Source organism: Heptranchias perlo, chromosome 25 (assembly GCF_035084215.1).
Source record: "Heptranchias perlo isolate sHepPer1 chromosome 25, sHepPer1.hap1, whole genome shotgun sequence".
Lineage (NCBI taxonomy): Eukaryota > Metazoa > Chordata > Chondrichthyes > Hexanchiformes > Hexanchidae > Heptranchias > Heptranchias perlo.
In genome coordinates, this window is record NC_090349.1 from 1,577,263 (window position 1) to 1,598,094 (window position 20,832).

Sequence of the window (20,832 nt, forward strand, 5' to 3'; positions counted from 1 at the left end):
CGAAGTATTCATTTAGTACCTCAATCATACCCTCTGCCTCCACAAGATGATTTTAATTTTTGTCCTTAATTGGCCACCCTTCCTTTGACTACCATTTTACTATTTATATGTTCATAAAAGACTTTTGGGTTCCCTATTATGTTAGCTGCTAATTTATTCTCATACTCTCTCTTTGCCCCTCATATTTCTTTTTTCTTAGATCTCCCCATTACTTTCTGCATTCCACTTTCCATTTCATTTTAATCTCTATGGCCCCGATTTTCAAAGGAAATTGCGAGTGCATTGGGGACTGTGAAAATCGGGGAAATCCGGAGCAGGGGAGGAAGCCGGCTCCAACCCGCCGACTTCCAGGTTCCCCACAGACATGTCTGTGTGCGCAAGCACCTCAGCCGTGCGAAGTCCCGTCGCAATTAAAACCAGCGGAATGACAGTTAAAGAACTAAATGTGCCTCATTGAGGTACATAAGGTACTTTATTTCTGACGTCGTAGATAGTTAAAACGATTTTAAATTTACCTGGACGGCAATCCCATGGCTTCCAATTCACGCCTGGTGAAACCAGGCATGAAGGGCCGGATCAGGCAAAAATAAACGAAATACATTAAATAAAAAACCATTGCACAAAGTTTTTTAAAAAATCAAAATAAATCTACCTTTCCACCCTGCTCCGATGTCCGCTGCCTCCCTCTCTGATGTGTCCCTCTCAGCCCCCGATGTCTCCCCCCTCTCTCTCCCCACTCGATCTCTTTCCCCCCCGATCCAAAGTCCTCTCTCTGTTCCAGTGCCAGATGACGTCTCTCTTTTTTCTCTCTCTCCCCTCTCTCCCTTCCCCCACCCCAAGGCATTGACAGGCTGGCTGCCGACAGGAGCTGCAATCAGGCTGGCTGCCGGGCGCGAAACCTGGAAACAACTTTAATCACCATCAATTATATTATGATCATGTTAGAAAAAGTAAGTTTTTTAAAAAACAAATTCAGATTTGCCATGAGCACCTTCACCCCCCTGCTGCCATCCCACCACCACTTCAAAATTGAGCCCTATATCTTTAGTCCACCAGAGCAATATCCCTTTATAACTCACTCAAATTAGCCCTCCTACAGGTAAGTATTTTTACGCTTGATTGTTCCTTGTCCTTTTCCATAACTATTCCCAACCCAATGATATTATGATCACTGTTCCCCAAATGCTCCCCCACTGAAACATGATCCACTTTCCCCACTTCATTCCCCAGAACTAGATCCAGCACTGCTTCCTTCCTCACTGGGCCAGAAACGCACTGTTCCAGAAAGTTCTCTTGTATACATTTCAGGAATTCCTCCCCCTCTTTGCCCTTTACACTGTTACTGTCCCAGTTTATATTGGGATAATTGAAGTCCGCAATTATCACTATTCTATAGTTCTTGCATCTTTCTGTAATTTGCCTCCAAATTTGCTCCTCTATCTCCTTCCCACTATTTGGTGGCCTATAGTTTACACTCAGTAGCGTGATAGCCCCTCTATATTATTAATTCTAACCAAATAGATTCTGTCTTTGACCCCTCAACTACATCATCCCTTTCCAGTGCTATAATAGTTTCTTTGATCAATACTGCCATCCCCCCTCCTTTCTTTCCTTCCCTGTCTTTCCTGAATACCTTGTAGCAGAAATATTAAGTACCCAATCCTCCCATTCTTTGAGCCAGGTCTCCGTTATTACCACTATATCTTAGTTCCATGTGGCAACTTCTGCCTGCAGCTCACCAACCTTATTTATCACGCTACATGCATTTCCGCACATGCACTTCAAACTCATCTTAGACTGCCTCGCATTTGCCCCCTGTTTGATCCCTCCTATTTCTGAACTATTCTTTACTCTAGTGCTACTTGTCAGTCCTCTGTGCACCTTGTTTCTCCTTTCAGTGCTTCATTCTGGTGCCCATCCCCCTGCCAAATTAGTTTTAAACCCTCCCCCACAGCACTAATTAACCTCCCCGTGAGGACATTGGTCCCAGCTATGTTGAGGTGCAACTCGTCCGGCTTGTACAGATCCCTCCTGCCCCAGAACTGGTCCCAATGCCCCAGGAACCTGAAGCCCTCCCTCCTACACCATTTCTCCAGCCAAGCATTAACCTGTCTTATCCTATTATTCCTGTGCTCATTAGCGCGTGGCGAGACATTAAATCATACTTGTTTAAAATGTTAAAAAATTCAGTGGCGTCTTTCAAAGAAGGGGAACATTCTTCCTTCAGACACTACCGCCTAAGAATAAACCAGCTGGTCATTCATCTCTTTGCCTGTTCTGTGGGATGTTGGTGGTGTGAAATGACTGCCATGTTTGCCCACATAACAGTTACTGCACTTCAGAATGTGACTGACCATGTGAACCGCTTTGAGGCGTTTTCATCATGACACATGCTATATAAAAGCATGATGTGGAGATGCCGGTGATGGACTGGGGTGGACAAATGTAAGGAATCTTACAATACCAGGTTATAGTCCAACAAATTTATTTTAAAATCACAAGCTCTCGGAGATTATCTCCTTCGTCAGATATAAAAGCAAGTATTATTGTACCTCCGAACTGAGCAAAGAATAGTAACATACAAATATTTGATTTCAGCAGCTGAAAGAAATTATTTTTTTGATGGGATGATGGGAGTTAGGAGGAGTAGAGGGCTCCAAGCTTTAACTGATCAATGTTCATTTAAAAACTCATTATGTAGCTAGCAACTGATTAAAAGTCTGCTCTTTGATTTAAGAGGTCTGCTTGGTAACACACAGGCACAAGGCTGAAGTTATTACTGCCAGTTCTGTAGTACTTAAAACATACTTTTTTTTGACTACCTTAACCAGAGGGAAGGCGAGGTTGTGGGGGGAGTGCTCGACTCTCCTTCCAAGTTTGGCCTGCCTGCTAGATCAGGAATGCTAAGCATTGGTGACCGTTTAATTGTATCTAATGGAGTTATTGACGTGGGCTGTGATTGTAGGTAAGTCTTACACCCACTGTGTGGAGTTTCAAACTGCAGTGCTAGCTTTTTATGGAGATTATTTCTTCCCCTGAAAGAAATGGGAGTAGTTACAGCAGGACAGAAATATCTCTCGGGCTTTTTGAATTTCAGTCATCTGATTGCTTTAAAGCAGTTAAGTACACCCAGACTGCGTCCTAAGTTAGTAAGTCCGATGCGTGCAGGAAAGATTGAGACGATTTATTTTTAAGTGCCTCACCAAGAAGAAGGATGAATGTTTGTTTTATTTTCAAGAGTTTTTTTTTAATAAATGAAGCTCAGATTATGACAGAGTTCTGAAAACTAATGGTGGCGAGATTGCTGACTATTCTGCTTTTGAAAATTCAGGTTGGTGAAATAGAAGCACTTTCTTACAGATTTTGTAATTGTAAGCAAACATTCATAGACATTTTGAAACTACCTTAAAAATGGTGTTAATGTCTAAAATTAATTTGCTAATTGAGACTGTAGTTTCAATTCCTATTTAGAAATGCCCTGATTCCAGTTTGTAAGTAGAATTCAGGTCAAACATTATTGGCAAGAGCAACCTTCAAGCAGTTGGATGTGTGGGCTCCAGTCTCCTTCCCCCAGCACCTCACTGTAAGTCCGACAATGTGCTTTTCACAGATCCTGACTTTACCTTGGCTGAAGCTGGCTGTATTTCCAGGTTCTTCCTATTGTAAATGTTGGGTGAGTGCTGGGCGGGATCTCTGCCTGGAAATTGGTGCCCTCCCCAAATCGGGGAAAGGAAGTTACGTTTAGACCTGTAGCAGCACAAATTTCAGGTGTTTTGCTAACCTCTGACTACTGTCAGAAACCTTCTGTTAAACAGCAGCCAAATGATCTCCACTTCTGCAGTGTACCCCTGCTGCACGGAAGAATGATTCTAAAATGTATCTGAGGTGAGTTGCTGGTTGTTTGTGATCTGAAAAGACTGCCCTGCACCCTTTTGCAGCCAGTTTCCATGGATAGTCTATAGGGGTTATCTGCATAGTTTTTGAATACTGTTTTAGACAGAAGCTTCCTGCCCAAGCTACAGATCTCTGCTCCTATTTCCTCTGTCTAATGCCCAGAACTGATGTACATAGGACGTTAGGCAAAGGAAAATCAGCTGCATGTACTCTGGAAGATGTTTCATTTGATTTCATGAATGCTGTTGCAAGGTGACCCTGCAGCTCAGTGGTAAATGTTGGCTTTTATCTCAAGGGGGCTGGATTACAAAGGGGAGGAAGTGATGCTTCAGTTCTACTGAGCCTTGGTCAGACCCCACCTGGTGTACTGCATTCAGTTTTGGGCACCACACTTCAAGAAGAATATATTGGCCTTGCAGGGGGTGCAGTACAGATTCACCAGAATGATAAAAGGGTTAAATTATGAGGACAGGTTGCATAGACTAGGCTTGTATTCCCTTGAGTATAGAAGATTGATGGGTGATCTGATCAAGGTGTTTTAAAATGTTAAAAGGATTCGATAAGGTAGATAGAGAGAAGCTATTTCCTCTGATGGGGGAATCAAGAACGAGGGGGACATAATCTTAAAATTAGAGCTAGGCCAATCAGGAGTGAAATCAGAAAGCACTCTTTCACAGAAAGGGTAGTAGAAATCTGGAACTCTCTCCCCGAAAAGGCTGTGGATGTTGGAGGTCAATTGAAGCTTTCAGGTCTGAGATCGATAGATTTTTGTTAAGTAGGGATATGGAGCTAAAGCAGGTAAATAGAGTTGAGGTACAGATCATCCATGATCTAGTTGAATGGCGGAGCAGGCCCGAGAGGCTGAATGGCCTCCTCCTGTTCCTGTGTTCCATCTGGTGTGATACAGAGCGATACAATTCATTGCGGCCCTTCACTTGAATGCTGAACTGTGATGAGTTGATTGATCCGAGCCAAGACAGCAGCGGTGGCACTGTAGTTGATTTCAGTGTCCTTGGGCCAAGGAGGGGAAAATGAGGCAGGGTTGCTGTTCTTAATTGCTATCCAATGAACCCTCATGGAAGTGTACACATGCCAACAATCAGCTGAGGCTAAAGTTAGGCTTGTCTGTGACACCCTACACAATTGTAAACAATTTTACAACACCAAGTTATAGTCCAGCAATTAATTTCACAAAAATTATCTGGTCATTTGCCACCTATGTTTAATCTTTGTTGGCCTGAACATCTGGCAGGAGAAAAACTTCAGATAGGTTTTGTTAAATGGGAACTTTTCTTCCACCCCATCACCAGGGAGATCCAAAGTGTACTAGCTTCACAGAAAAATGTTACCATGCTTATGAATGTTTTTCCAGAAATTGCACATGACCTGTGAAAACTTTTAGACCTGCGATGTAGTGTTAGTAATTATTTGCATTGCTTTGGCTCTTTTTCCAGCTTTCAATATGGGCAGGACAACATTATGCCGAATAGAATTAAGTAGGTATTTAACAGTCCCATTGGTGTCTAGTTTAGTTTATTTCTGTTGCTTCTCATTTGTAGTCCAGTTTTTGCACAACTATTATATCTGATCAATCAGAGAGGATTTGAAAGTTACAGTAAAAAAAAAAGTCTTCAAAGTGCATTTTAGGAAAAGAACAGTGAGAGTGTCTAGAAACATAGAAAATAGGAGCAAGAGTAGGCCATTCGGCCCTTCGGGCCTGCTCCGCCATTCAAAATGATCGTCTAACTCAGTACCCTGCTCTCGCTTTTTCCCCATATCCCTTGATCCCTTTAGCATTAAGAAATATATCTATCTCCTTCTTGAATACATCTAATGACTTGGCTTCCACTGCCTTCTGTGGTAGAGAATTCCACAGGTTCACCACCCTCTGAGTGAAGAAATTTCTCCTCATTTCGGTTCGAAGTGGCATATCCTGTATCCTGAGACTGTGACCCCTGGTTCTGGACTCCCCAGCCATCGGGAACATTCTCTCTGCATCTGTACTCAAATCCTCTTGCAATGAAGGCCAACATACCATTCGCCTTCCGAACTGCTTGCTGCACCTGAATGCTTGCTTTCAGGGACTGTTGTACAAGGGCACCCAGGTATCGTTGCACCTCCCCTTTTCCCAATCTATCACCATTCATATAATCTGCCTTTCTGTTTTTACAACCAAAGTGGATAACCTCACATTTATCCACGTTATACTGCATCTGCCATGTTCTTGCCCACTCAACCAACTTGTCTAAATCACATTGAAGCCTCTTTGCATCCTCCTCACAGCTCACATTCCACCCCAGCTTTGTGTCGTCTGCAAACTTGGAAATGTTACATTTAGTTCCCTCATCCAAATCATTGATATATATTGTGAATAGCTGGGGTCCAAGCACTGATCCCTGCGGTACCCCACTAGTCACTGCCTGCCACCCGGAAAAAGACCCGTTTATTCCTACTCTCTGTTTCCTGTCTGTCAACCAATTCTCAATCCATGCCAGTATATTCCCCCCAATCCCATATGCTTTAATTTTGCACACTAACCTCTTGTGTGGGACCTTATCAAAAGCCTTCTGAAAATCCAAATACACCACATCCACTGGTTCTCCCCTATCTATTCTACTAGTTACATCCTCAAAAAAACTCCAGTAAATTTGTTGAGCATGATTTCCCTTTCATAAACCCATGCTGACTTTGTCCAATCCCGTTAATGCCTTCCAAGTGTTCTGTTATCACATCTTTTATAATAGACTCTAGCATTTTTCCCACTACTGATGTTAGGCTAACTGGTCTGTAATTCCCTGTTTTTTCTCTCCCTCCTGTTTTAAATAGTGGGGTTGCATTTGCCACCTTCCACTCTGTGGGAACTGTTCCAGAGTCTATAGAATTTTGGAAGATGATCACCAATGCATCCACTATTTCCAGGGCCACTTCCTTTAGTACTCTGGGATGTAGATTATCAGGCCCTGGGGATTTGTCAGTCTTTAGCCCCATTAATTTCCCTAGCACTTTTTATTACTAATACTGGTTTCCTTCAGTTCCTCCCTCTCACTAGACCCTTGGTTCCCTAACATTTCAGGGAGGTTATTTGTGTCCTCCTTTGTGAAGACAGAACCTAAGTATGTGTTTAATTGTTCTGCCATTTCTTTGTTCCCCATTATAATTTCCCCCATTTCTTACTGTAAGAGACCTACATTTGTCTTCACTAATCTTTTTCTCTTGACATATTTAAAGAAGCTTTTACAGTCAGTTTTTATGTTCCCTGCTAGTTTACTCTCTACTCTCTGGACAACCCACTACAGGCAGATCTTAGAACTGAGGAAAGGGTACAGCAAAGACCCATCTGGTTCACTAATGTCCTTTAGGGAAGGAAACCTGTCGTCCTTACCCGGTCTGGCCAATATGAGACTCCAGACCCACAGCAATGTGGTTGATTCTTAATTGCCCTCTGAAATGGCCTAGCAAGCCACTCAGTTGTAAAATCTCGCTACGAAAAGTCATAATAAGAATAAAACCGGACGGACCACCTGGCATCGGACCACTAGGCACCGGACACGACAACGGCAAACCAAGCCCAGTCGACCCTGCAAAGTCCTCCTCACTAACATCTGGGGACTTGTGCCAAAATTGGGAGAGCTGTCCCACAGACTAGTCAAGCAACAGCCTGACATAGCCATACTCACAGAATCATACCTTTCAGCCAATGTCCCAGACTCTTCCATCACCATCCCTGGGTATGTCCTGTCCCACGGGCAGGACAGACCCACCAGAGGTGGCGGTACAGTGATATACAGTCAGGAGGGAGTGGCCTTGGGAGTCCTCAACATTATCTCTGGACCCCATGAAATCTCATGGCATCAGGTCAAACATGGGCAAGGAAACCTCCTGCTGATTACCACCTACCGTCCTCCCTCAGCTGATGAATCAGTCCTCCTCCACATTGAGCACTACTTGGAGGAAGCACTGAGGGTAGCAAGGGCACAAAATGTACTCTGGGTGGGGGACTTCAATGTCCATCACCAAGAGTGGCTCGGTAGCACCACTACTGACAGAGCTGGCCGAGTCCTGAAGGACATAGCTGCCAGACTGGGCCTGCGGCAGGTGGTGAGCGAACCAACATGAGGGAAAAACTTACTTGACCTCGTCCTCACCAATCTACCTGTCGCAAATGCATCTGTCCATGACAGCATTGGTCGGAGTGACCACCGCACAGTCCTCGTGGAGATGAAGTCCTGTCTTCGCACTGAGGACACAGTGTGTTGTGTGGCACTACCGCCGTGCTAAATGGGATAGATTCAGAACAGATCTAGCAGCTCAAAACTGGGCATCCATGAGGCACTGTGGGCCATCAGCAGCAGCAGAATTGTATTCCAGCACAATCTGTAACTTCATGGCCCAGCATATTCCTCACTCTACCATTACCAACAAACCAGGGGATTAACCCTGGTTCAATGAGTGTAGAAGAGCATGCCAGGAGCAGTACCAGGCGTACCTAAAAATGAGGTGCCAACCTGGTGAAGCTGCAACTCAGGACGACATGCGTGCTAAACAGCGGAAGCAACATGCCATAAACAGAGCTAAGCGATTCCACAACCAATGGATCAGATCAAAGCTCTGCAGTCCTGCCACATCCAGTCATGAATGGTGGTGGACAATTAAACAACTAACGGGAGGAGGAAGCTCTGCAAACATCCCCATCCTCAATGATGGCGGAGTCCAGCACGTGAGTGCAAAAGACAAGGCTGAAGCGTTTGCAACCATCTTCAGCCAGAAGTGCCGAGTGGATGATCCGTCTCGGCCTCCTCCCGATATCCCCACCATCACAGAAGCCAGTCTTTGGCCAATTCGATTCACTCCACGTGATATCAAGAAACGGCTGAGTGCACTGGATAAGCAATGGGCCCCGACAACATCCCAACAGTAGTGCTGAAGATTTGTGCTCCAGAACTAGCTGCGCCTCAAGCCAAGCTGTTCCAGTGCAGCTACAACACTGGCATCTACCTGACAATGTGGAAAATTGCCCAGGTATGTCCTGTCCACAAAAAGCAGGACAAATCCAATCCAGCCAATTACTGCCCCATCAGTCTACTCTCAATCATCAGCAAAGTGATGGAAGGTGTCGTCGACAGTGCTATCAAGCAGCACTTACTCACCAATAACCTGCTCACCGATGCTCAGTTTGGGTTCCGCCAGGACCACTGGGCTCCAGACCTCATTACAGCCTTGGTCCAAACATGGACAAAAGAGCTGAATTCCAGAGGTGAGGTGAGAGCGACTGCCCTTGACATCAAGGCAGCATTTGACCGAGTGTGGCACCAAGGAGCCCTAGTAAAATTGAAGTCAATGGGAATCAGGGGGAAAACTCTCCAGTGGCTGGAGTCATACCTAGCCGAAAGGAAGATGGTAGTGGTTGTTGGAGGCCAATCATCTCAGCCCCAGGGCATTGCTGCAGGAGTTCGTCCCAGGCCCAACCATCTTCAGTTGCTTCATCAATGACCTTCCCTCCATCATAAGGTCAGAAACGTGGATGTTTGCTGATGATTGCACAGTGTTCAGTTCCATTCGCAACCCCTCAAATAATGAAGCAGTCCGAGCCTGCATGCAGCAAGACCTGGACAACATCCAGGCTTGGGCTGATAAGTGGCAAGTAACATTCGCGCCAGACAAGTGCCAGGCAATGACCTCTCCAACAAGAGAGAGTCTAACCACCTCCCCTTGACATTCAGTGGCATTACCATCGCCGAATTCCTCACCATCAACATCCTGGGAGTCACCATTGACCAGATACTTAACTGGACCAGCCATATAAATACTGTGGCTACAAGAGCAGGTCGGAGGCTGGGTATTCTGTGACGAGTGACTCACCACCTGACTCCCCAAAGCCTTTCCACCATCTACAAGGCACAAGTCAGGAGTGTGATGGAATACTCCCCACTTGCTTGGATGAGTGCAGCTCCACAACACTCAAGAAGCTCGACACCATCCAGGACAAAGCAGCCCGCTTGATTAGCACCCCATCCACCACCCTAAACATTCACTCCCTTCACCACTGGCGCACTGTTGCTGCAGTGTGTACCATCCACAGGATGCACTGCAGCAACTCACCAAGGCTTCTTCGACAGCTCCTCCCAAACCCGCGACCTCTACCACCTCGAAGGACAAGAGCAGCAGGCACATGGGAACAACACCACCTGCACGTTCCCCTCCAAGTCACACACCATCCCGACTTGGAAATATATCGCTGTTCCTTCATCGTCGCTGGGTCAAAATCCTGGAACTCCCTTCCTAACAGCGCTGTGGGAGAACCGTCAGCACACGGACTGCAGCGGTTTAAGAAGGCGGCTCACCACCACCTTCTCAAGGGTAATTGGGGATGGGCAATAAAAGCCGGCCTTGCCAGCGACGCCCACATCCCATGAACGAATAAAAAAAAATTCACTAGCATTGTCAGGAACTAAAGGTTATAGATATGAAGGAAGGCTTGATAAATTGGGACTTTTTTTTGCCAATTGTCGGCTAAAGGGGATGTAATAGAAGTTTTCAAAATTATTAAATGCTTTGAGGATAAATAGTGAAAGATTGTTTCCACTGGTTAGTGAATCAGTAACAAAGGAATATCACTGGAACATGGGGGGAATTAGAACTGTTTTCACTCGTGATTATTAATACAAAGGGTATTGAGGCAGAAACTGCAGTCTACTCCCTTTGAATTCAGTTACTTAATTCAGTTGATCTGATTTATATAGTGTGTTTAATGCAGATAAATGTCCCACGGTGTCTCAGTCACAGAAAAGGTCATCTCTGTTCACTTCCTTGTAGGCCTCTCCACTCTCATCCCCTTTCCCCCTCCCAACCCCACTTCCTTCTCTCTCCGCCCCTGGAAAAAAAACTTTCCCCCGAGTCAGTGTTACTTTCAAATTCTCAACTGTCTCGCCATTATCTGCCACGATATTTTTGCAGCTACCAATATGCTCAATCACACCCTTACCTCCACCTTCGATGTCCTTGTCCCCATTAAAGTCATTACTTTCTATCAACCTGGTCGTTCCCCCTGGTGCAGCCCCCGTCCTTGTTCTCAAGTCCAAGGGAAGCAGACTTGAACGTTTATGGAGGACAACTGGTTTAACCATTCGTCGCCAGATCTGGCACTATTGGGTCCTGCTGTCCTCTGCCAAAACTGCTCACTATTCCAGGATCATTCTGGAATACAGAGATAACCCCACAGCTTCTCTTCACTACAAAGGGTCTTCTTAAACCCTCCTTCTGTACCCTCACCTCCAACAAGAAGTGTGAGGATCTCATGGACTACTTTGTCACTAAGATTGAGACTATCCGTTCAGCTGCCTCTGCTGCTTCCCTCCCTTCCCCTAGCCCACCAATCCAAACTCCGCCCCCCCCCCCAAAAGGTTCCTCCCTGCCCTAGCCCTGAACTCTGATCTTTCTCTAGTTTCTCTCCTATCTCCCCTCATACCCTCTCTGAGGTCATCTTGTCCATGAGACCACCCTCCTGTTCCCTTGACCCTATTCCCAACAAACTGCTAACCACCCAGCTTCCCTTCCTGGCCCCCATGTTAGCTGATATTGTTAACGGTTCCCTCTCCTCAGGTACTGTGCCTCTCCCTTTCAAATCTGCTGTCCCCTCCCTTAAAAAAAAACCCAGCCTTGACCCTTCTGACCTTGCAAACTATCGCCCCATCTGCAACCTCCCTTTCTCCTCATGTCCTTGAACATGTTGTCACCTCCCACTTGAGTGCTCATCTTTCCCGCAACTCCATGTTTGAGCCTCTCACATCAGGTTTCCGCATCTGCCACAGTACTGAAACGGCCCTTATCAAAGTCACAAATGACAGCCTATATGACTGTCAATGTGGTAAACTATCCATCCTCTTCCTTCTAAGCCTTTGACATGGTTGACCACGCCATCCTCCTCCAATGCCTCTCCTCCGTTGTCCAGATGAGTGAGACTGCCTTCGTCTGGTTCCATTCTTATCTATCCAGTAACCAGAGAGCTTCCCGCAATGGCTTCTATTCCCATTCCTGAAATGTTACCTCAGGAGTCCCCCAGGATCCATTCTTGTCCCCCTCCTATTCCTCATGTACATATCTCCTTGGTGATGACATCCGAAAAAACAACATGAGGTTCCACATTTGTGCTGACGGCACCCAGTTCTACCTTATCACCATCTCGCTCACTCCTCCACTGCCTCTGAATTGTCACGCTGCTTGTCCGACATCCAGTATTGGATGAGCAGAAATTTCCTCCAATTAAATATTGGGACGACCAAAGCCATTGTCTTCGGTCCCCGCCACAAACTCCGTTCCTTAGCCACCGATTCCATCCCTCTCCCCGGCCACTGACTGAGGCTGAACCAGAATGTTCGCAACCTCGGTGTCCTATCTGACCCTGAGCTAAGCTTCCGACCCCATAATCCTCTCCATCACCAAGACTGCCTACTTCCTCCTACCTATTATAATACCGCCCATCTCCGCCCCTGCCTCAGCCCAGCTGCTGCTGAAACCCTCATCCGTGCCGTTTTTGCTTCCAGACTTGACTGTTTCAATGCTCTCCTGGCCGATCTTTCATAAGCTTAAATTCATCCGAAACTTTGCTGTCTGTATCCTAACTCCCACCAAGTCCCTTTCTTCCATCACCACTGTGCTCACTGATCGACATTGGCTCCCGGTCCAGCAACGCCTTGATTTTAAAATTCTCATCCTTGTGTTGAGATCCCTCCATGGCCTTGCCCCTCCCTATCTCTGTAACCTCCTCTAGCCTTATAGCCCTCCGAGAACTCTGCATTCCTCCGATTCTGGCCTCTTGTGCATCCCCAATTTCCTTCGCCTCAGTATTGGCAGCCGTGCCTTCAGCTGCCTAGACCCCAAGCAGTAGAATTCCCTCCCTAAACGTCTCCGTCTCTCTCCTTTAAGACGCTCCTTAAAACCTACGTATTTGACCAAGCTTTTGGTTACCAATCCTAATATCTCCTTACGTGGCTCGATGTCAGATTTTGTCTGATAACGTTTCTGTGAAGCACCTTGGAATGTTTTATTACGTTGCACAAGAGTCTTGGTGTCATCAGTGTGTTTGTGGAATCTGACCTCATGTCTGTGGATGTCCCCATGGGACATTTTTTAATAAGGAAGTGGATGGGAGCGAGCCTGGATCCTTGGGGGTCTCAGGAGGTAATGATGCAAGGGTGGGAAGAGAAGCTGTTTGCTGGAGATGCTCTAACTACGATGGTTTGTGCCAGCTGTGCTCACCTGTGTGCCCAGAGGGGTCTCATCTAGTATTGGTCTCGCGCAGTATGAAATCAGCTGTAATGGAACAGTGTGTGATCGATGTAGTGCTCAGTCAGTTTTACCGATCAAGTGTGGACCTGCCCAAATAGATCTGGATAATAAACAATGAGCACTTTTCAAAAGGAACATTTTTTTTAAAGGTATTGAGCAATGTGGGAACCCTCAAGTAGAACGTGCCTGCATCTGTTCTATTGTTTATCATGGCCGTTCAGAGTTCAATCCTGTCTTCTCTGATGTTGTGATTTGTGGATGGAAAAATATTACTGCCTTAAAGTTTGGGGAAGGGAGAGACCAAGTAGTTTCTGCAGCTGATTTCATAGTGGCAGAATTAGAGGTTTGGCTTTGTCTCCTAATTGTAATGTTGAATATTTACGGCTGTTTTTCTTATGTTGCCTTCCTCTCACCTTTTCTCAACTTATCCCAGTATACCTCATTGTTGGAGGGAATACAGCTTGCTGTTCCTTTGGGGTGCCCAGTGGATAAACCAACCCATGATCATTATCATGGAAGTTCATTTGCCCCTACGTTCCTTGCATTAATTGGCCGGATTGTAACTGAACGTAAAACATTTGGCAGAAATTGCATTGTTGTTTTTGGATGAAAGGCTAGTAAAGAAAAATTTGGCAGTTGCTCGGTATAGTGAGTGATTATTATAATCAGTCAGAAAACCAGGCTCGTAACAGCATCTGAAAGATTAGAATTGGGAGGCCCTGATTTTTTAGATTTTGCGTTGTTGGCAGACACTTTATCCTTTGGTTCAGGTTCACAATTTGGGATTGTTGGTCCAAGCTGCAGCCTTTTGAGTGGCCACCCAAGAACTGAAAAACTGAGATTCTAATGAATTGTTCAGTATTTTCCAGGTTTGACTCATCCCAGTAGTATTTTATTTTCAGAGTTTCAGTACTGCAGAAGTTACAGTCAGAATGCTGGGAATAAGCATTGGTTCTTGCCTGAAATCATAAAATGTAATTGGAATTGGCACTGTCCCAAAACTACGTGGGTGATGTATTTATTTATAAACTTTCCAGTGGCAGAAGGGTCGGTAACTAGAGGACACAGATTTAAGATGATTGGCAAAAGAACCAGAGGCGATATGAGGAAACACTTTTTTTACGCAGCGAGTTGTTATGATCTGGAATGCACTGCCTGAAAGGGTGGTAGAAACAGATTCAATAATAACTTTCAAAAAGGAATTGGATAAATACTTGAAGGGAAAACATTTACAGGGCTATGGGGAAAGAGCAGGGGAGTGGGACTAATTGGATAGCTCTTTCAAAGAGCCGGCACAGGCATGATGAGCTGAATGGCCTCCTCCTGTGCTGTACCATACTATGATACTATAAATGGCTGCTAGCCAGCCACATTGGAAGATGAAAAATTGCCAGGGCTAAAACTGAACCAGAAGAGTGGCCTTTATGGCTTGAGAGTGAGGAGTTCTGGTTAAGCACCCTTTTCTTTCTCTTTGTTTTCCCTCCCCCCCCACCCCCCCCATCCCAAAAAAAAGGATATTTTTGCAGTTCTCTGGCGAATGTTTGGTTGATTGATTAAAATATTACCTGAATTTCTAGTGACTTTATTTAAGCCGTAGTCAATTTGTGTCCCTAGAGGTAAAGGAAGCTGGTAATGGCCTATTTTTACAGGGTAGCTAAACGTTCCTCCTCATTGTGCATGAGGATCACAAGCCATAGTTACCACTTGGATGCAGCGGTCACACTGGAAATGACACATGTTGAGGTGGTTGTTTAGAAGGAAGGATGTTGATCCAGCTTTTGTGTGACAATGTAATAAGCAAGGAGGAAAAGTTGTTGTCCAACATCACCCCCATGTCGTTATTCTGTGGATCATTACAGTTTATGAAATGTGTGTTTTGAGAGTGTGTTAATGTAGATATCACATGACTGCAGGACTAGGAATCAACAACAAGGTGCTTCACAGGCGCGTTATCAAACAAAATTTGATACCGAGCCACAAAAAGAGATATTAAAACAGCTGGCCAAAAGCTTGGTGAAAGAGGCAGATTTTAAGGAGCGTCTTAAAGGAGGAGAGAGAGGTCGAGAGGAGGAGACGTTTAGGGAGGAAATTCCAGAACTTAGGGCCTAGGCAGCTGAATGCATGGACGCCAATGGTGGAGCTATTAAAATCGAGGATGTGCAAGAGGCAAGAATTGGAGGAGTGCAAAGATCTCGGAGGGTTGTAGGGCTGGAGGAGTTATACAGAGATGAGGAGGGGTGAGGCCATGGAGGGATTTGAAAACAAGGATGACAATTTTAAATTTGAGGCGTTGCCAGACTGGGAACCAATGTAGTTCAGCGAGCACAGGGGTGATGGGTGAACAGGACTTGGTGTGAATTAGGATATGAGTAGCAGAGTTTTGGATGAGCTCAAGTTTATGGAGGGTGGAAGATGGGAGGCTGGCCAGGAGAGCATTGGAGTAGTTGAGACTAGAGGTAACAAAGGCATGGATGAGGATTTCAGCAGCAGATTTGCTGAGGCAGAGGCGGAGTCGGGTGATGTTACGGAGGTGGAAGTAGGCTGTCTTGGTGATGGAGTGGATCTGTGGTCGGATGCTCATCTCAGGGTCAAATAGGATGCCAAGGTTGCGAACGGTCTGGTTCAGCCTCGAACAGTGGCCAGGGAGAGGGATGGAGTCGGTGGCTAGGGAACGGAGTTTTTGGCGGGGACTGAAGACAATGGCTTCAGTTTTCCCAATACTTAGTTGGAGGATATGTTGGACAAGTAGTGTGACAAATCAGAGACAGTGGAGGGGTGAGAGAGGTGGTGGTGAGGTAGAGTTGGGTGTCGTAGGCGTACATGTGGAACCTGAAATTGTGTTTTCGGATAATGTTGCTGAGGGGCAGCATGAAGATGAGAAATAGGAGGGAATCAAAGCTAAATCATTTAAGATGACTAGTGAAGTGCCCAATCATTTTTACTAGTCTTCCATAAATTATTCCTTTTTAACTGTAGAAATATTTGACTATTAGAATTCTTTCTGATTCATTCAACTTCCACATTCAGATCACTTTTGTCATCATCCACGAGATTGGGGAAAAGCAGAGAAATTCTAAGAGATTCATAGTGTATTGTTACCCTTTAGGCAGGTGATCTTCCCCTCTCCAGTATGTATAAAGCCAGGTTCTGGATGTCCCCTATATTTTCAGTGTCTCTGGACTATATTGCCTGTACATAAAGGAAAAGTTGTTTTGTTTTTTGTTACTGTTATGATTACTGTCTGTAGCATATATGGGTACAGTGTACATTTTTGTTCAGAGCTTCAACATAAACTTGTTGAGACTTTGATAACATTTTCCTATCTCTTTGACCAAGACATACACTTCATTATTGACGAACCTTGCTGTCTCTTGGATGGATCACAACCTTTGGTTTAATGCCATTTGCTGATTTGAAGGTTTGGAATGGAGTCTTCCTCGTGACTGATGCCTGAAACATTTGCTTCCACCAGCCAACTTTCACAAATGTGAGGCTTGCACCAAACTCAGCTGACTGGTTTGTTGAATTCATGGGAAGACTATCCCGATGACAGGAATACCCAAGCTCAGTTCTTTCAAGTGGAATGAGATCTTGAGTCCAGATTATAAGAGGGAGTAAAGTTGTGGTAATAATACTTCAGAAATGATAAAAGAACAAGTAACATTCTGCACCAGCTCATATTGATTGGCAGAAGATGTTTGATCCTGCAAGGTTCACAACTCAGCTGAAGCTTAAGTGTTCCAGTATTGGTTGGCACAGTCATTCACAAACTGACTAACATGGTGAATTATTCATCTAGTGCACAGATGATGGCACTTTATAAATTGATGCTTGACATTTTTTGAGGGGGTGACTAGGCGTGTGGATGAGGGTAACGCAGTGGATGTGGTATACATGGATTTCAGTAAGGCCTTCGATAAAGTCCCCCACAGGAGACTGGTCAAGAAGGTACGAGCCCATGGAATCCAGGGTGCCTTGGCACTTTGGATACAAAACTGGCTTAGTGGCAGAAGGCAGAGGGTGATGGTCGAAGGTTGTTTTTGTGACTGGAAGCCTGTGGCCAGTGGGGTACCACAGGGATCGGTGCTGGGTCCCTTGCTGTTTGTGGTCTACATTAATGACTTGGATATGAATGTAAAAGGTATGATCAGTAAGTTCGCTGATGATACAAAAATTGGTAGGGTGGTAAATAGCGAGGAGGATAGCCTCAGTCTGCAGGACGATATAGATGGGTTGGTCAGATGGGCGGAACAGTGGCAAATGGAATTTAACCCGGAAAAGTGTGAGGTGATGCACTTTGGAGGGACTAACAAGGCAAGGGAATACACAATGAATGGGAGGACCCTAAGCAAGACAGAGGGTCGGAGGGATCTTGGTGTGCAAGTTCACAGATCCCTGAAGGCGGCGGAACAGGTAGATAAGGTGGTAAAGAAGGCATATGGGATACTTGCCTTTATTAGCCGAGGCATAGAATATAAGAGCAAGGAGGTTATGATGGAGCTGTATAAAACACTGGTTAGGCCACAGCTGGAGTACTGTGTGCAGTTCTGGTCGCCACACGACAGGAAGGATGTGATCGCTTTGGAGAGGGTGCAGAGGAGATTCACCAGGATGTTACCAGGGCTGGAGCGCTTCAGCTATGAAGAGAGACTGGGAAGATTGGGTTTGTTTTCCTTGGAGCAGAGGAGGCTGAGGGGGGACATGATTGAGGTGTACAAAATTATGAGGGGCACAGATAGGATGGATACTAAGGAGCTTTTTCCCTTCGTTGAGGGTACTATAACAAGGGGACATAGATTCAAGGTAAAAGGCGGGAGGTTTAGAGGGGATTTGAGAAAGAACTTTTTCACCCAGAGGGTGGTTGGAGTCTGGAACTCACTGCCTGAAAGGGTTGTGGAGGCAGGAACCCTCACAACATTCAAGAAGCATTTGGATGAGCACTTGAAATGCCATAGCATACAAGGCTACGGACCAAATGCTGGAATATGGGATTAGAGTAGACAGGGCTGATGGCCGGCGCGGACACGATGGGCCGAAGGGCCTCTATCCGTGCTGTATAACTCTATGACTCTATTAATTGAGACTGTTGCACAGCACAATAAAACTAGCTTGGGCCTGTGATTTCCCATCTGTTGCTTCCCTTTTGGTCTTTCATTGGTTTCTAGGTTTTCTCTAAGTGCATCTTTGTAATAGCAATTTTCTACACATCTACCCTTTAATAGTCGACAGATTGCACAGAAGTAGCTCCCAGTAAGCAGGGACTATCTTGCTGTAGGTGGGACCTTGCTGTGTGTAAATTGGCTGCCGTGTTTCCTACATTACAATAGTGATCACCCTTCAAAAAATACTTAATTGGCTGTGAAGCGCCTTGGGACGTCCTGAAGTTGTAAAAATGTCTTCAAACATCGTGCGTTCAGTAGCTTGTGACTACAACCTATGACATTTTTTCCCCTCTTTTTTTTCCCCCCCTCCCCGTCCCACCCAAATAAAAATGTTGCACTGATAAGCATTGCATCTCTTTCAAGGCTTGGGCAAACTCCTTGTAGGGATATGCACCTATTTATACAGTATATGGCATACAAATCTCCCAAAACAGCTGCATCTGTGCTATAGTTGATATTTCATTTTCTGACTCCACATTAACCCTTCTGCATTCCGTTTCTTGTTTATTTTGCTCTTTATTTATCATCCAACTTTATCCACACTTTCACTGGTGACTCCATATTCATTAACTTCCTTTAGATCATACGCCCTCAGTGGCACATCCTTTAGTCTTCCTGCAGTGCAAAGGCTGAATCATTCAGTCTTTTCTCCATGTCCTGTGAAAATATTGTGAAAAATTGAAATGAAGTATTTTTCAAGTCTAACCAGCAGTACATCACTCCTTACTGTTGACTCAATCCTTAAGTCCTTTTTGACCTGTTGCTACTCTCGGCCTCAGTATTTCCTTTCCACATCTGCTCTGTACTGAAAATTATTCTGCTCAACTGCTCTTGCCTCGCTGTATGAAGACCAAGTCCATCTGATAGCATTTGGTGGATTATGTGTTGTATCTTGCCATTTCTAAATCAATCAGTCTGTTAGTCTATTTTACTAGATCTCCTTTTTCCCTCTATGGGTTTGCACCACCCTCAGCCAAGAGCACATGGGTGAGGAGAGTGGTGGGATGTTTGTAGAATATAACTTCCACAGATCTTGCTGCCCTGTAAAAGAATTGCTTATAGAGCAGGAACATCATGTTTTATTATATCTCCTAAGAAAAAGATGGTGTATCAGCAAAATCTTGGGGAATCCTATGTTCATCAAGAACAGGATTATGCTTGTGATGCCACTCGCAGTCAAACAGCCTGATATTCACTCCATAGACTTATGTGTACAAGGATGAGAATGACCATTTCTTGAAACACTAGAGGGCCGTGGTTGGCTAGCAAGAGTCAGTGGAATTGGCAAACAGTGTATTTTTTTGATGTAATTATTTTACAAGGAACTCTGAATTGTTTGGGAAGTTTAACAAGATTGGTATTTTATTTGTTTAAAAACTACCATTAGACTTTAAAATTAGCCTGTTGCCAGCAGACTTAAACTTTCAAATGTTACTTTTGCATTCCTCATCCCTTGACACACAGGTTAATGTATTTTTCAGATTCAGTTGTAAATGCATCACAAACTGCGGGCACAGAATGAAGAAGGCAGGCAGGTCTGCTCCTGCAGCATCCAAAGTCCTGGGTACTTGTAAAATGCAGACCATTGAGAAGGTTAAATCGGACAACTGCTCCTCAGCAACTACAGTCTCAAAGGCTTCGAAAACAGCAGGGACAACAGCAGCACTGACTAAGGTAATCATTTGTTCGCTATGCTGCAGGTTGTGCAAGAACTTTAATGTTGAAGTGACAGAAATGGATTACAAGAAATTGTTGCACCCTGTTTACCCTTTGTCCACTGTCTCCAATGTTGGTCTTCAGATCCTTGTCACCTCCCACCCAAAGCTCGATCTCTGTACATTCATATATCCACAGCAAGAGAAGTAAAGCAGTATGATCCGGGGTACTGACGGATATAAACTTCCTTTTCTTAGATCATCTTGAGGTATTTTTTCCAGGACTGTAGTGGGGGAGACTCGTTAGCCTAGGGTGTAGTGTCTTAAATCACTTTTCATTAGTCTGATGAAAAAATGTGTCTGACCTATTTTATCTCGAGCCTGAACCCTAGGTCAGTTTGTTTTTGCTGGTCAACTAGAAAGCTGGTTGCCAAGAGCCTAATTCGATGTTGATCACTGATATTGTACCCACGTGCTTTGTAATTCTAGAATGATAGAATTTTACAGCCCAGGAGCATGTCATTCAGCGCTGCCGTTCTTTTCCACCCATGGGGATGAATGGCCCCCTGTGCTGTAAAATACTATAATTCTGCTGTTAGTACTGAAATTTCTTGCCCTTTATTATGAGGTGGTTGGGACATTAATACATTTCAGTGATGATGTTAATAAAGGTATATCCTTGGGGTTGACCTCTGTTGATCTGTCACTGTCCTGAGCTGAATGTCTCTGAAATCCTTCCTGCAACATAAATGAACTCAGACTGTCAGTAACCAAAACACATCCTGGATGGACTTCGAGAAGACATCAAACATGACCGAATGATGATGTCGTTCTGG

General features: G+C 44.9%; 1 protein-coding gene across 9 annotated transcripts in view; it reads left to right on the forward strand.

Moving 5' to 3' along the window:
- The window catches only part of specc1la (sperm antigen with calponin homology and coiled-coil domains 1-like a), a 400,129-nt gene that overhangs the window by 34,392 nt on the left and 344,905 nt on the right, over positions 1 to 20,832 (forward strand). For all 9 annotated transcript variants that reach the window (XR_010967162.1, XM_068005421.1, XM_068005423.1 and 6 more), the window contains exon 2: positions 19,823 to 20,015. Coding sequence is in view for 8 of the 9 variants with exons in the window: in XM_068005421.1 (XP_067861522.1) it covers positions 19,860 to 20,015 (156 nt within the window). In the remaining variant the exon portion in view is untranslated. The remainder of the gene's footprint in view (positions 1 to 19,822; positions 20,016 to 20,832) is intronic.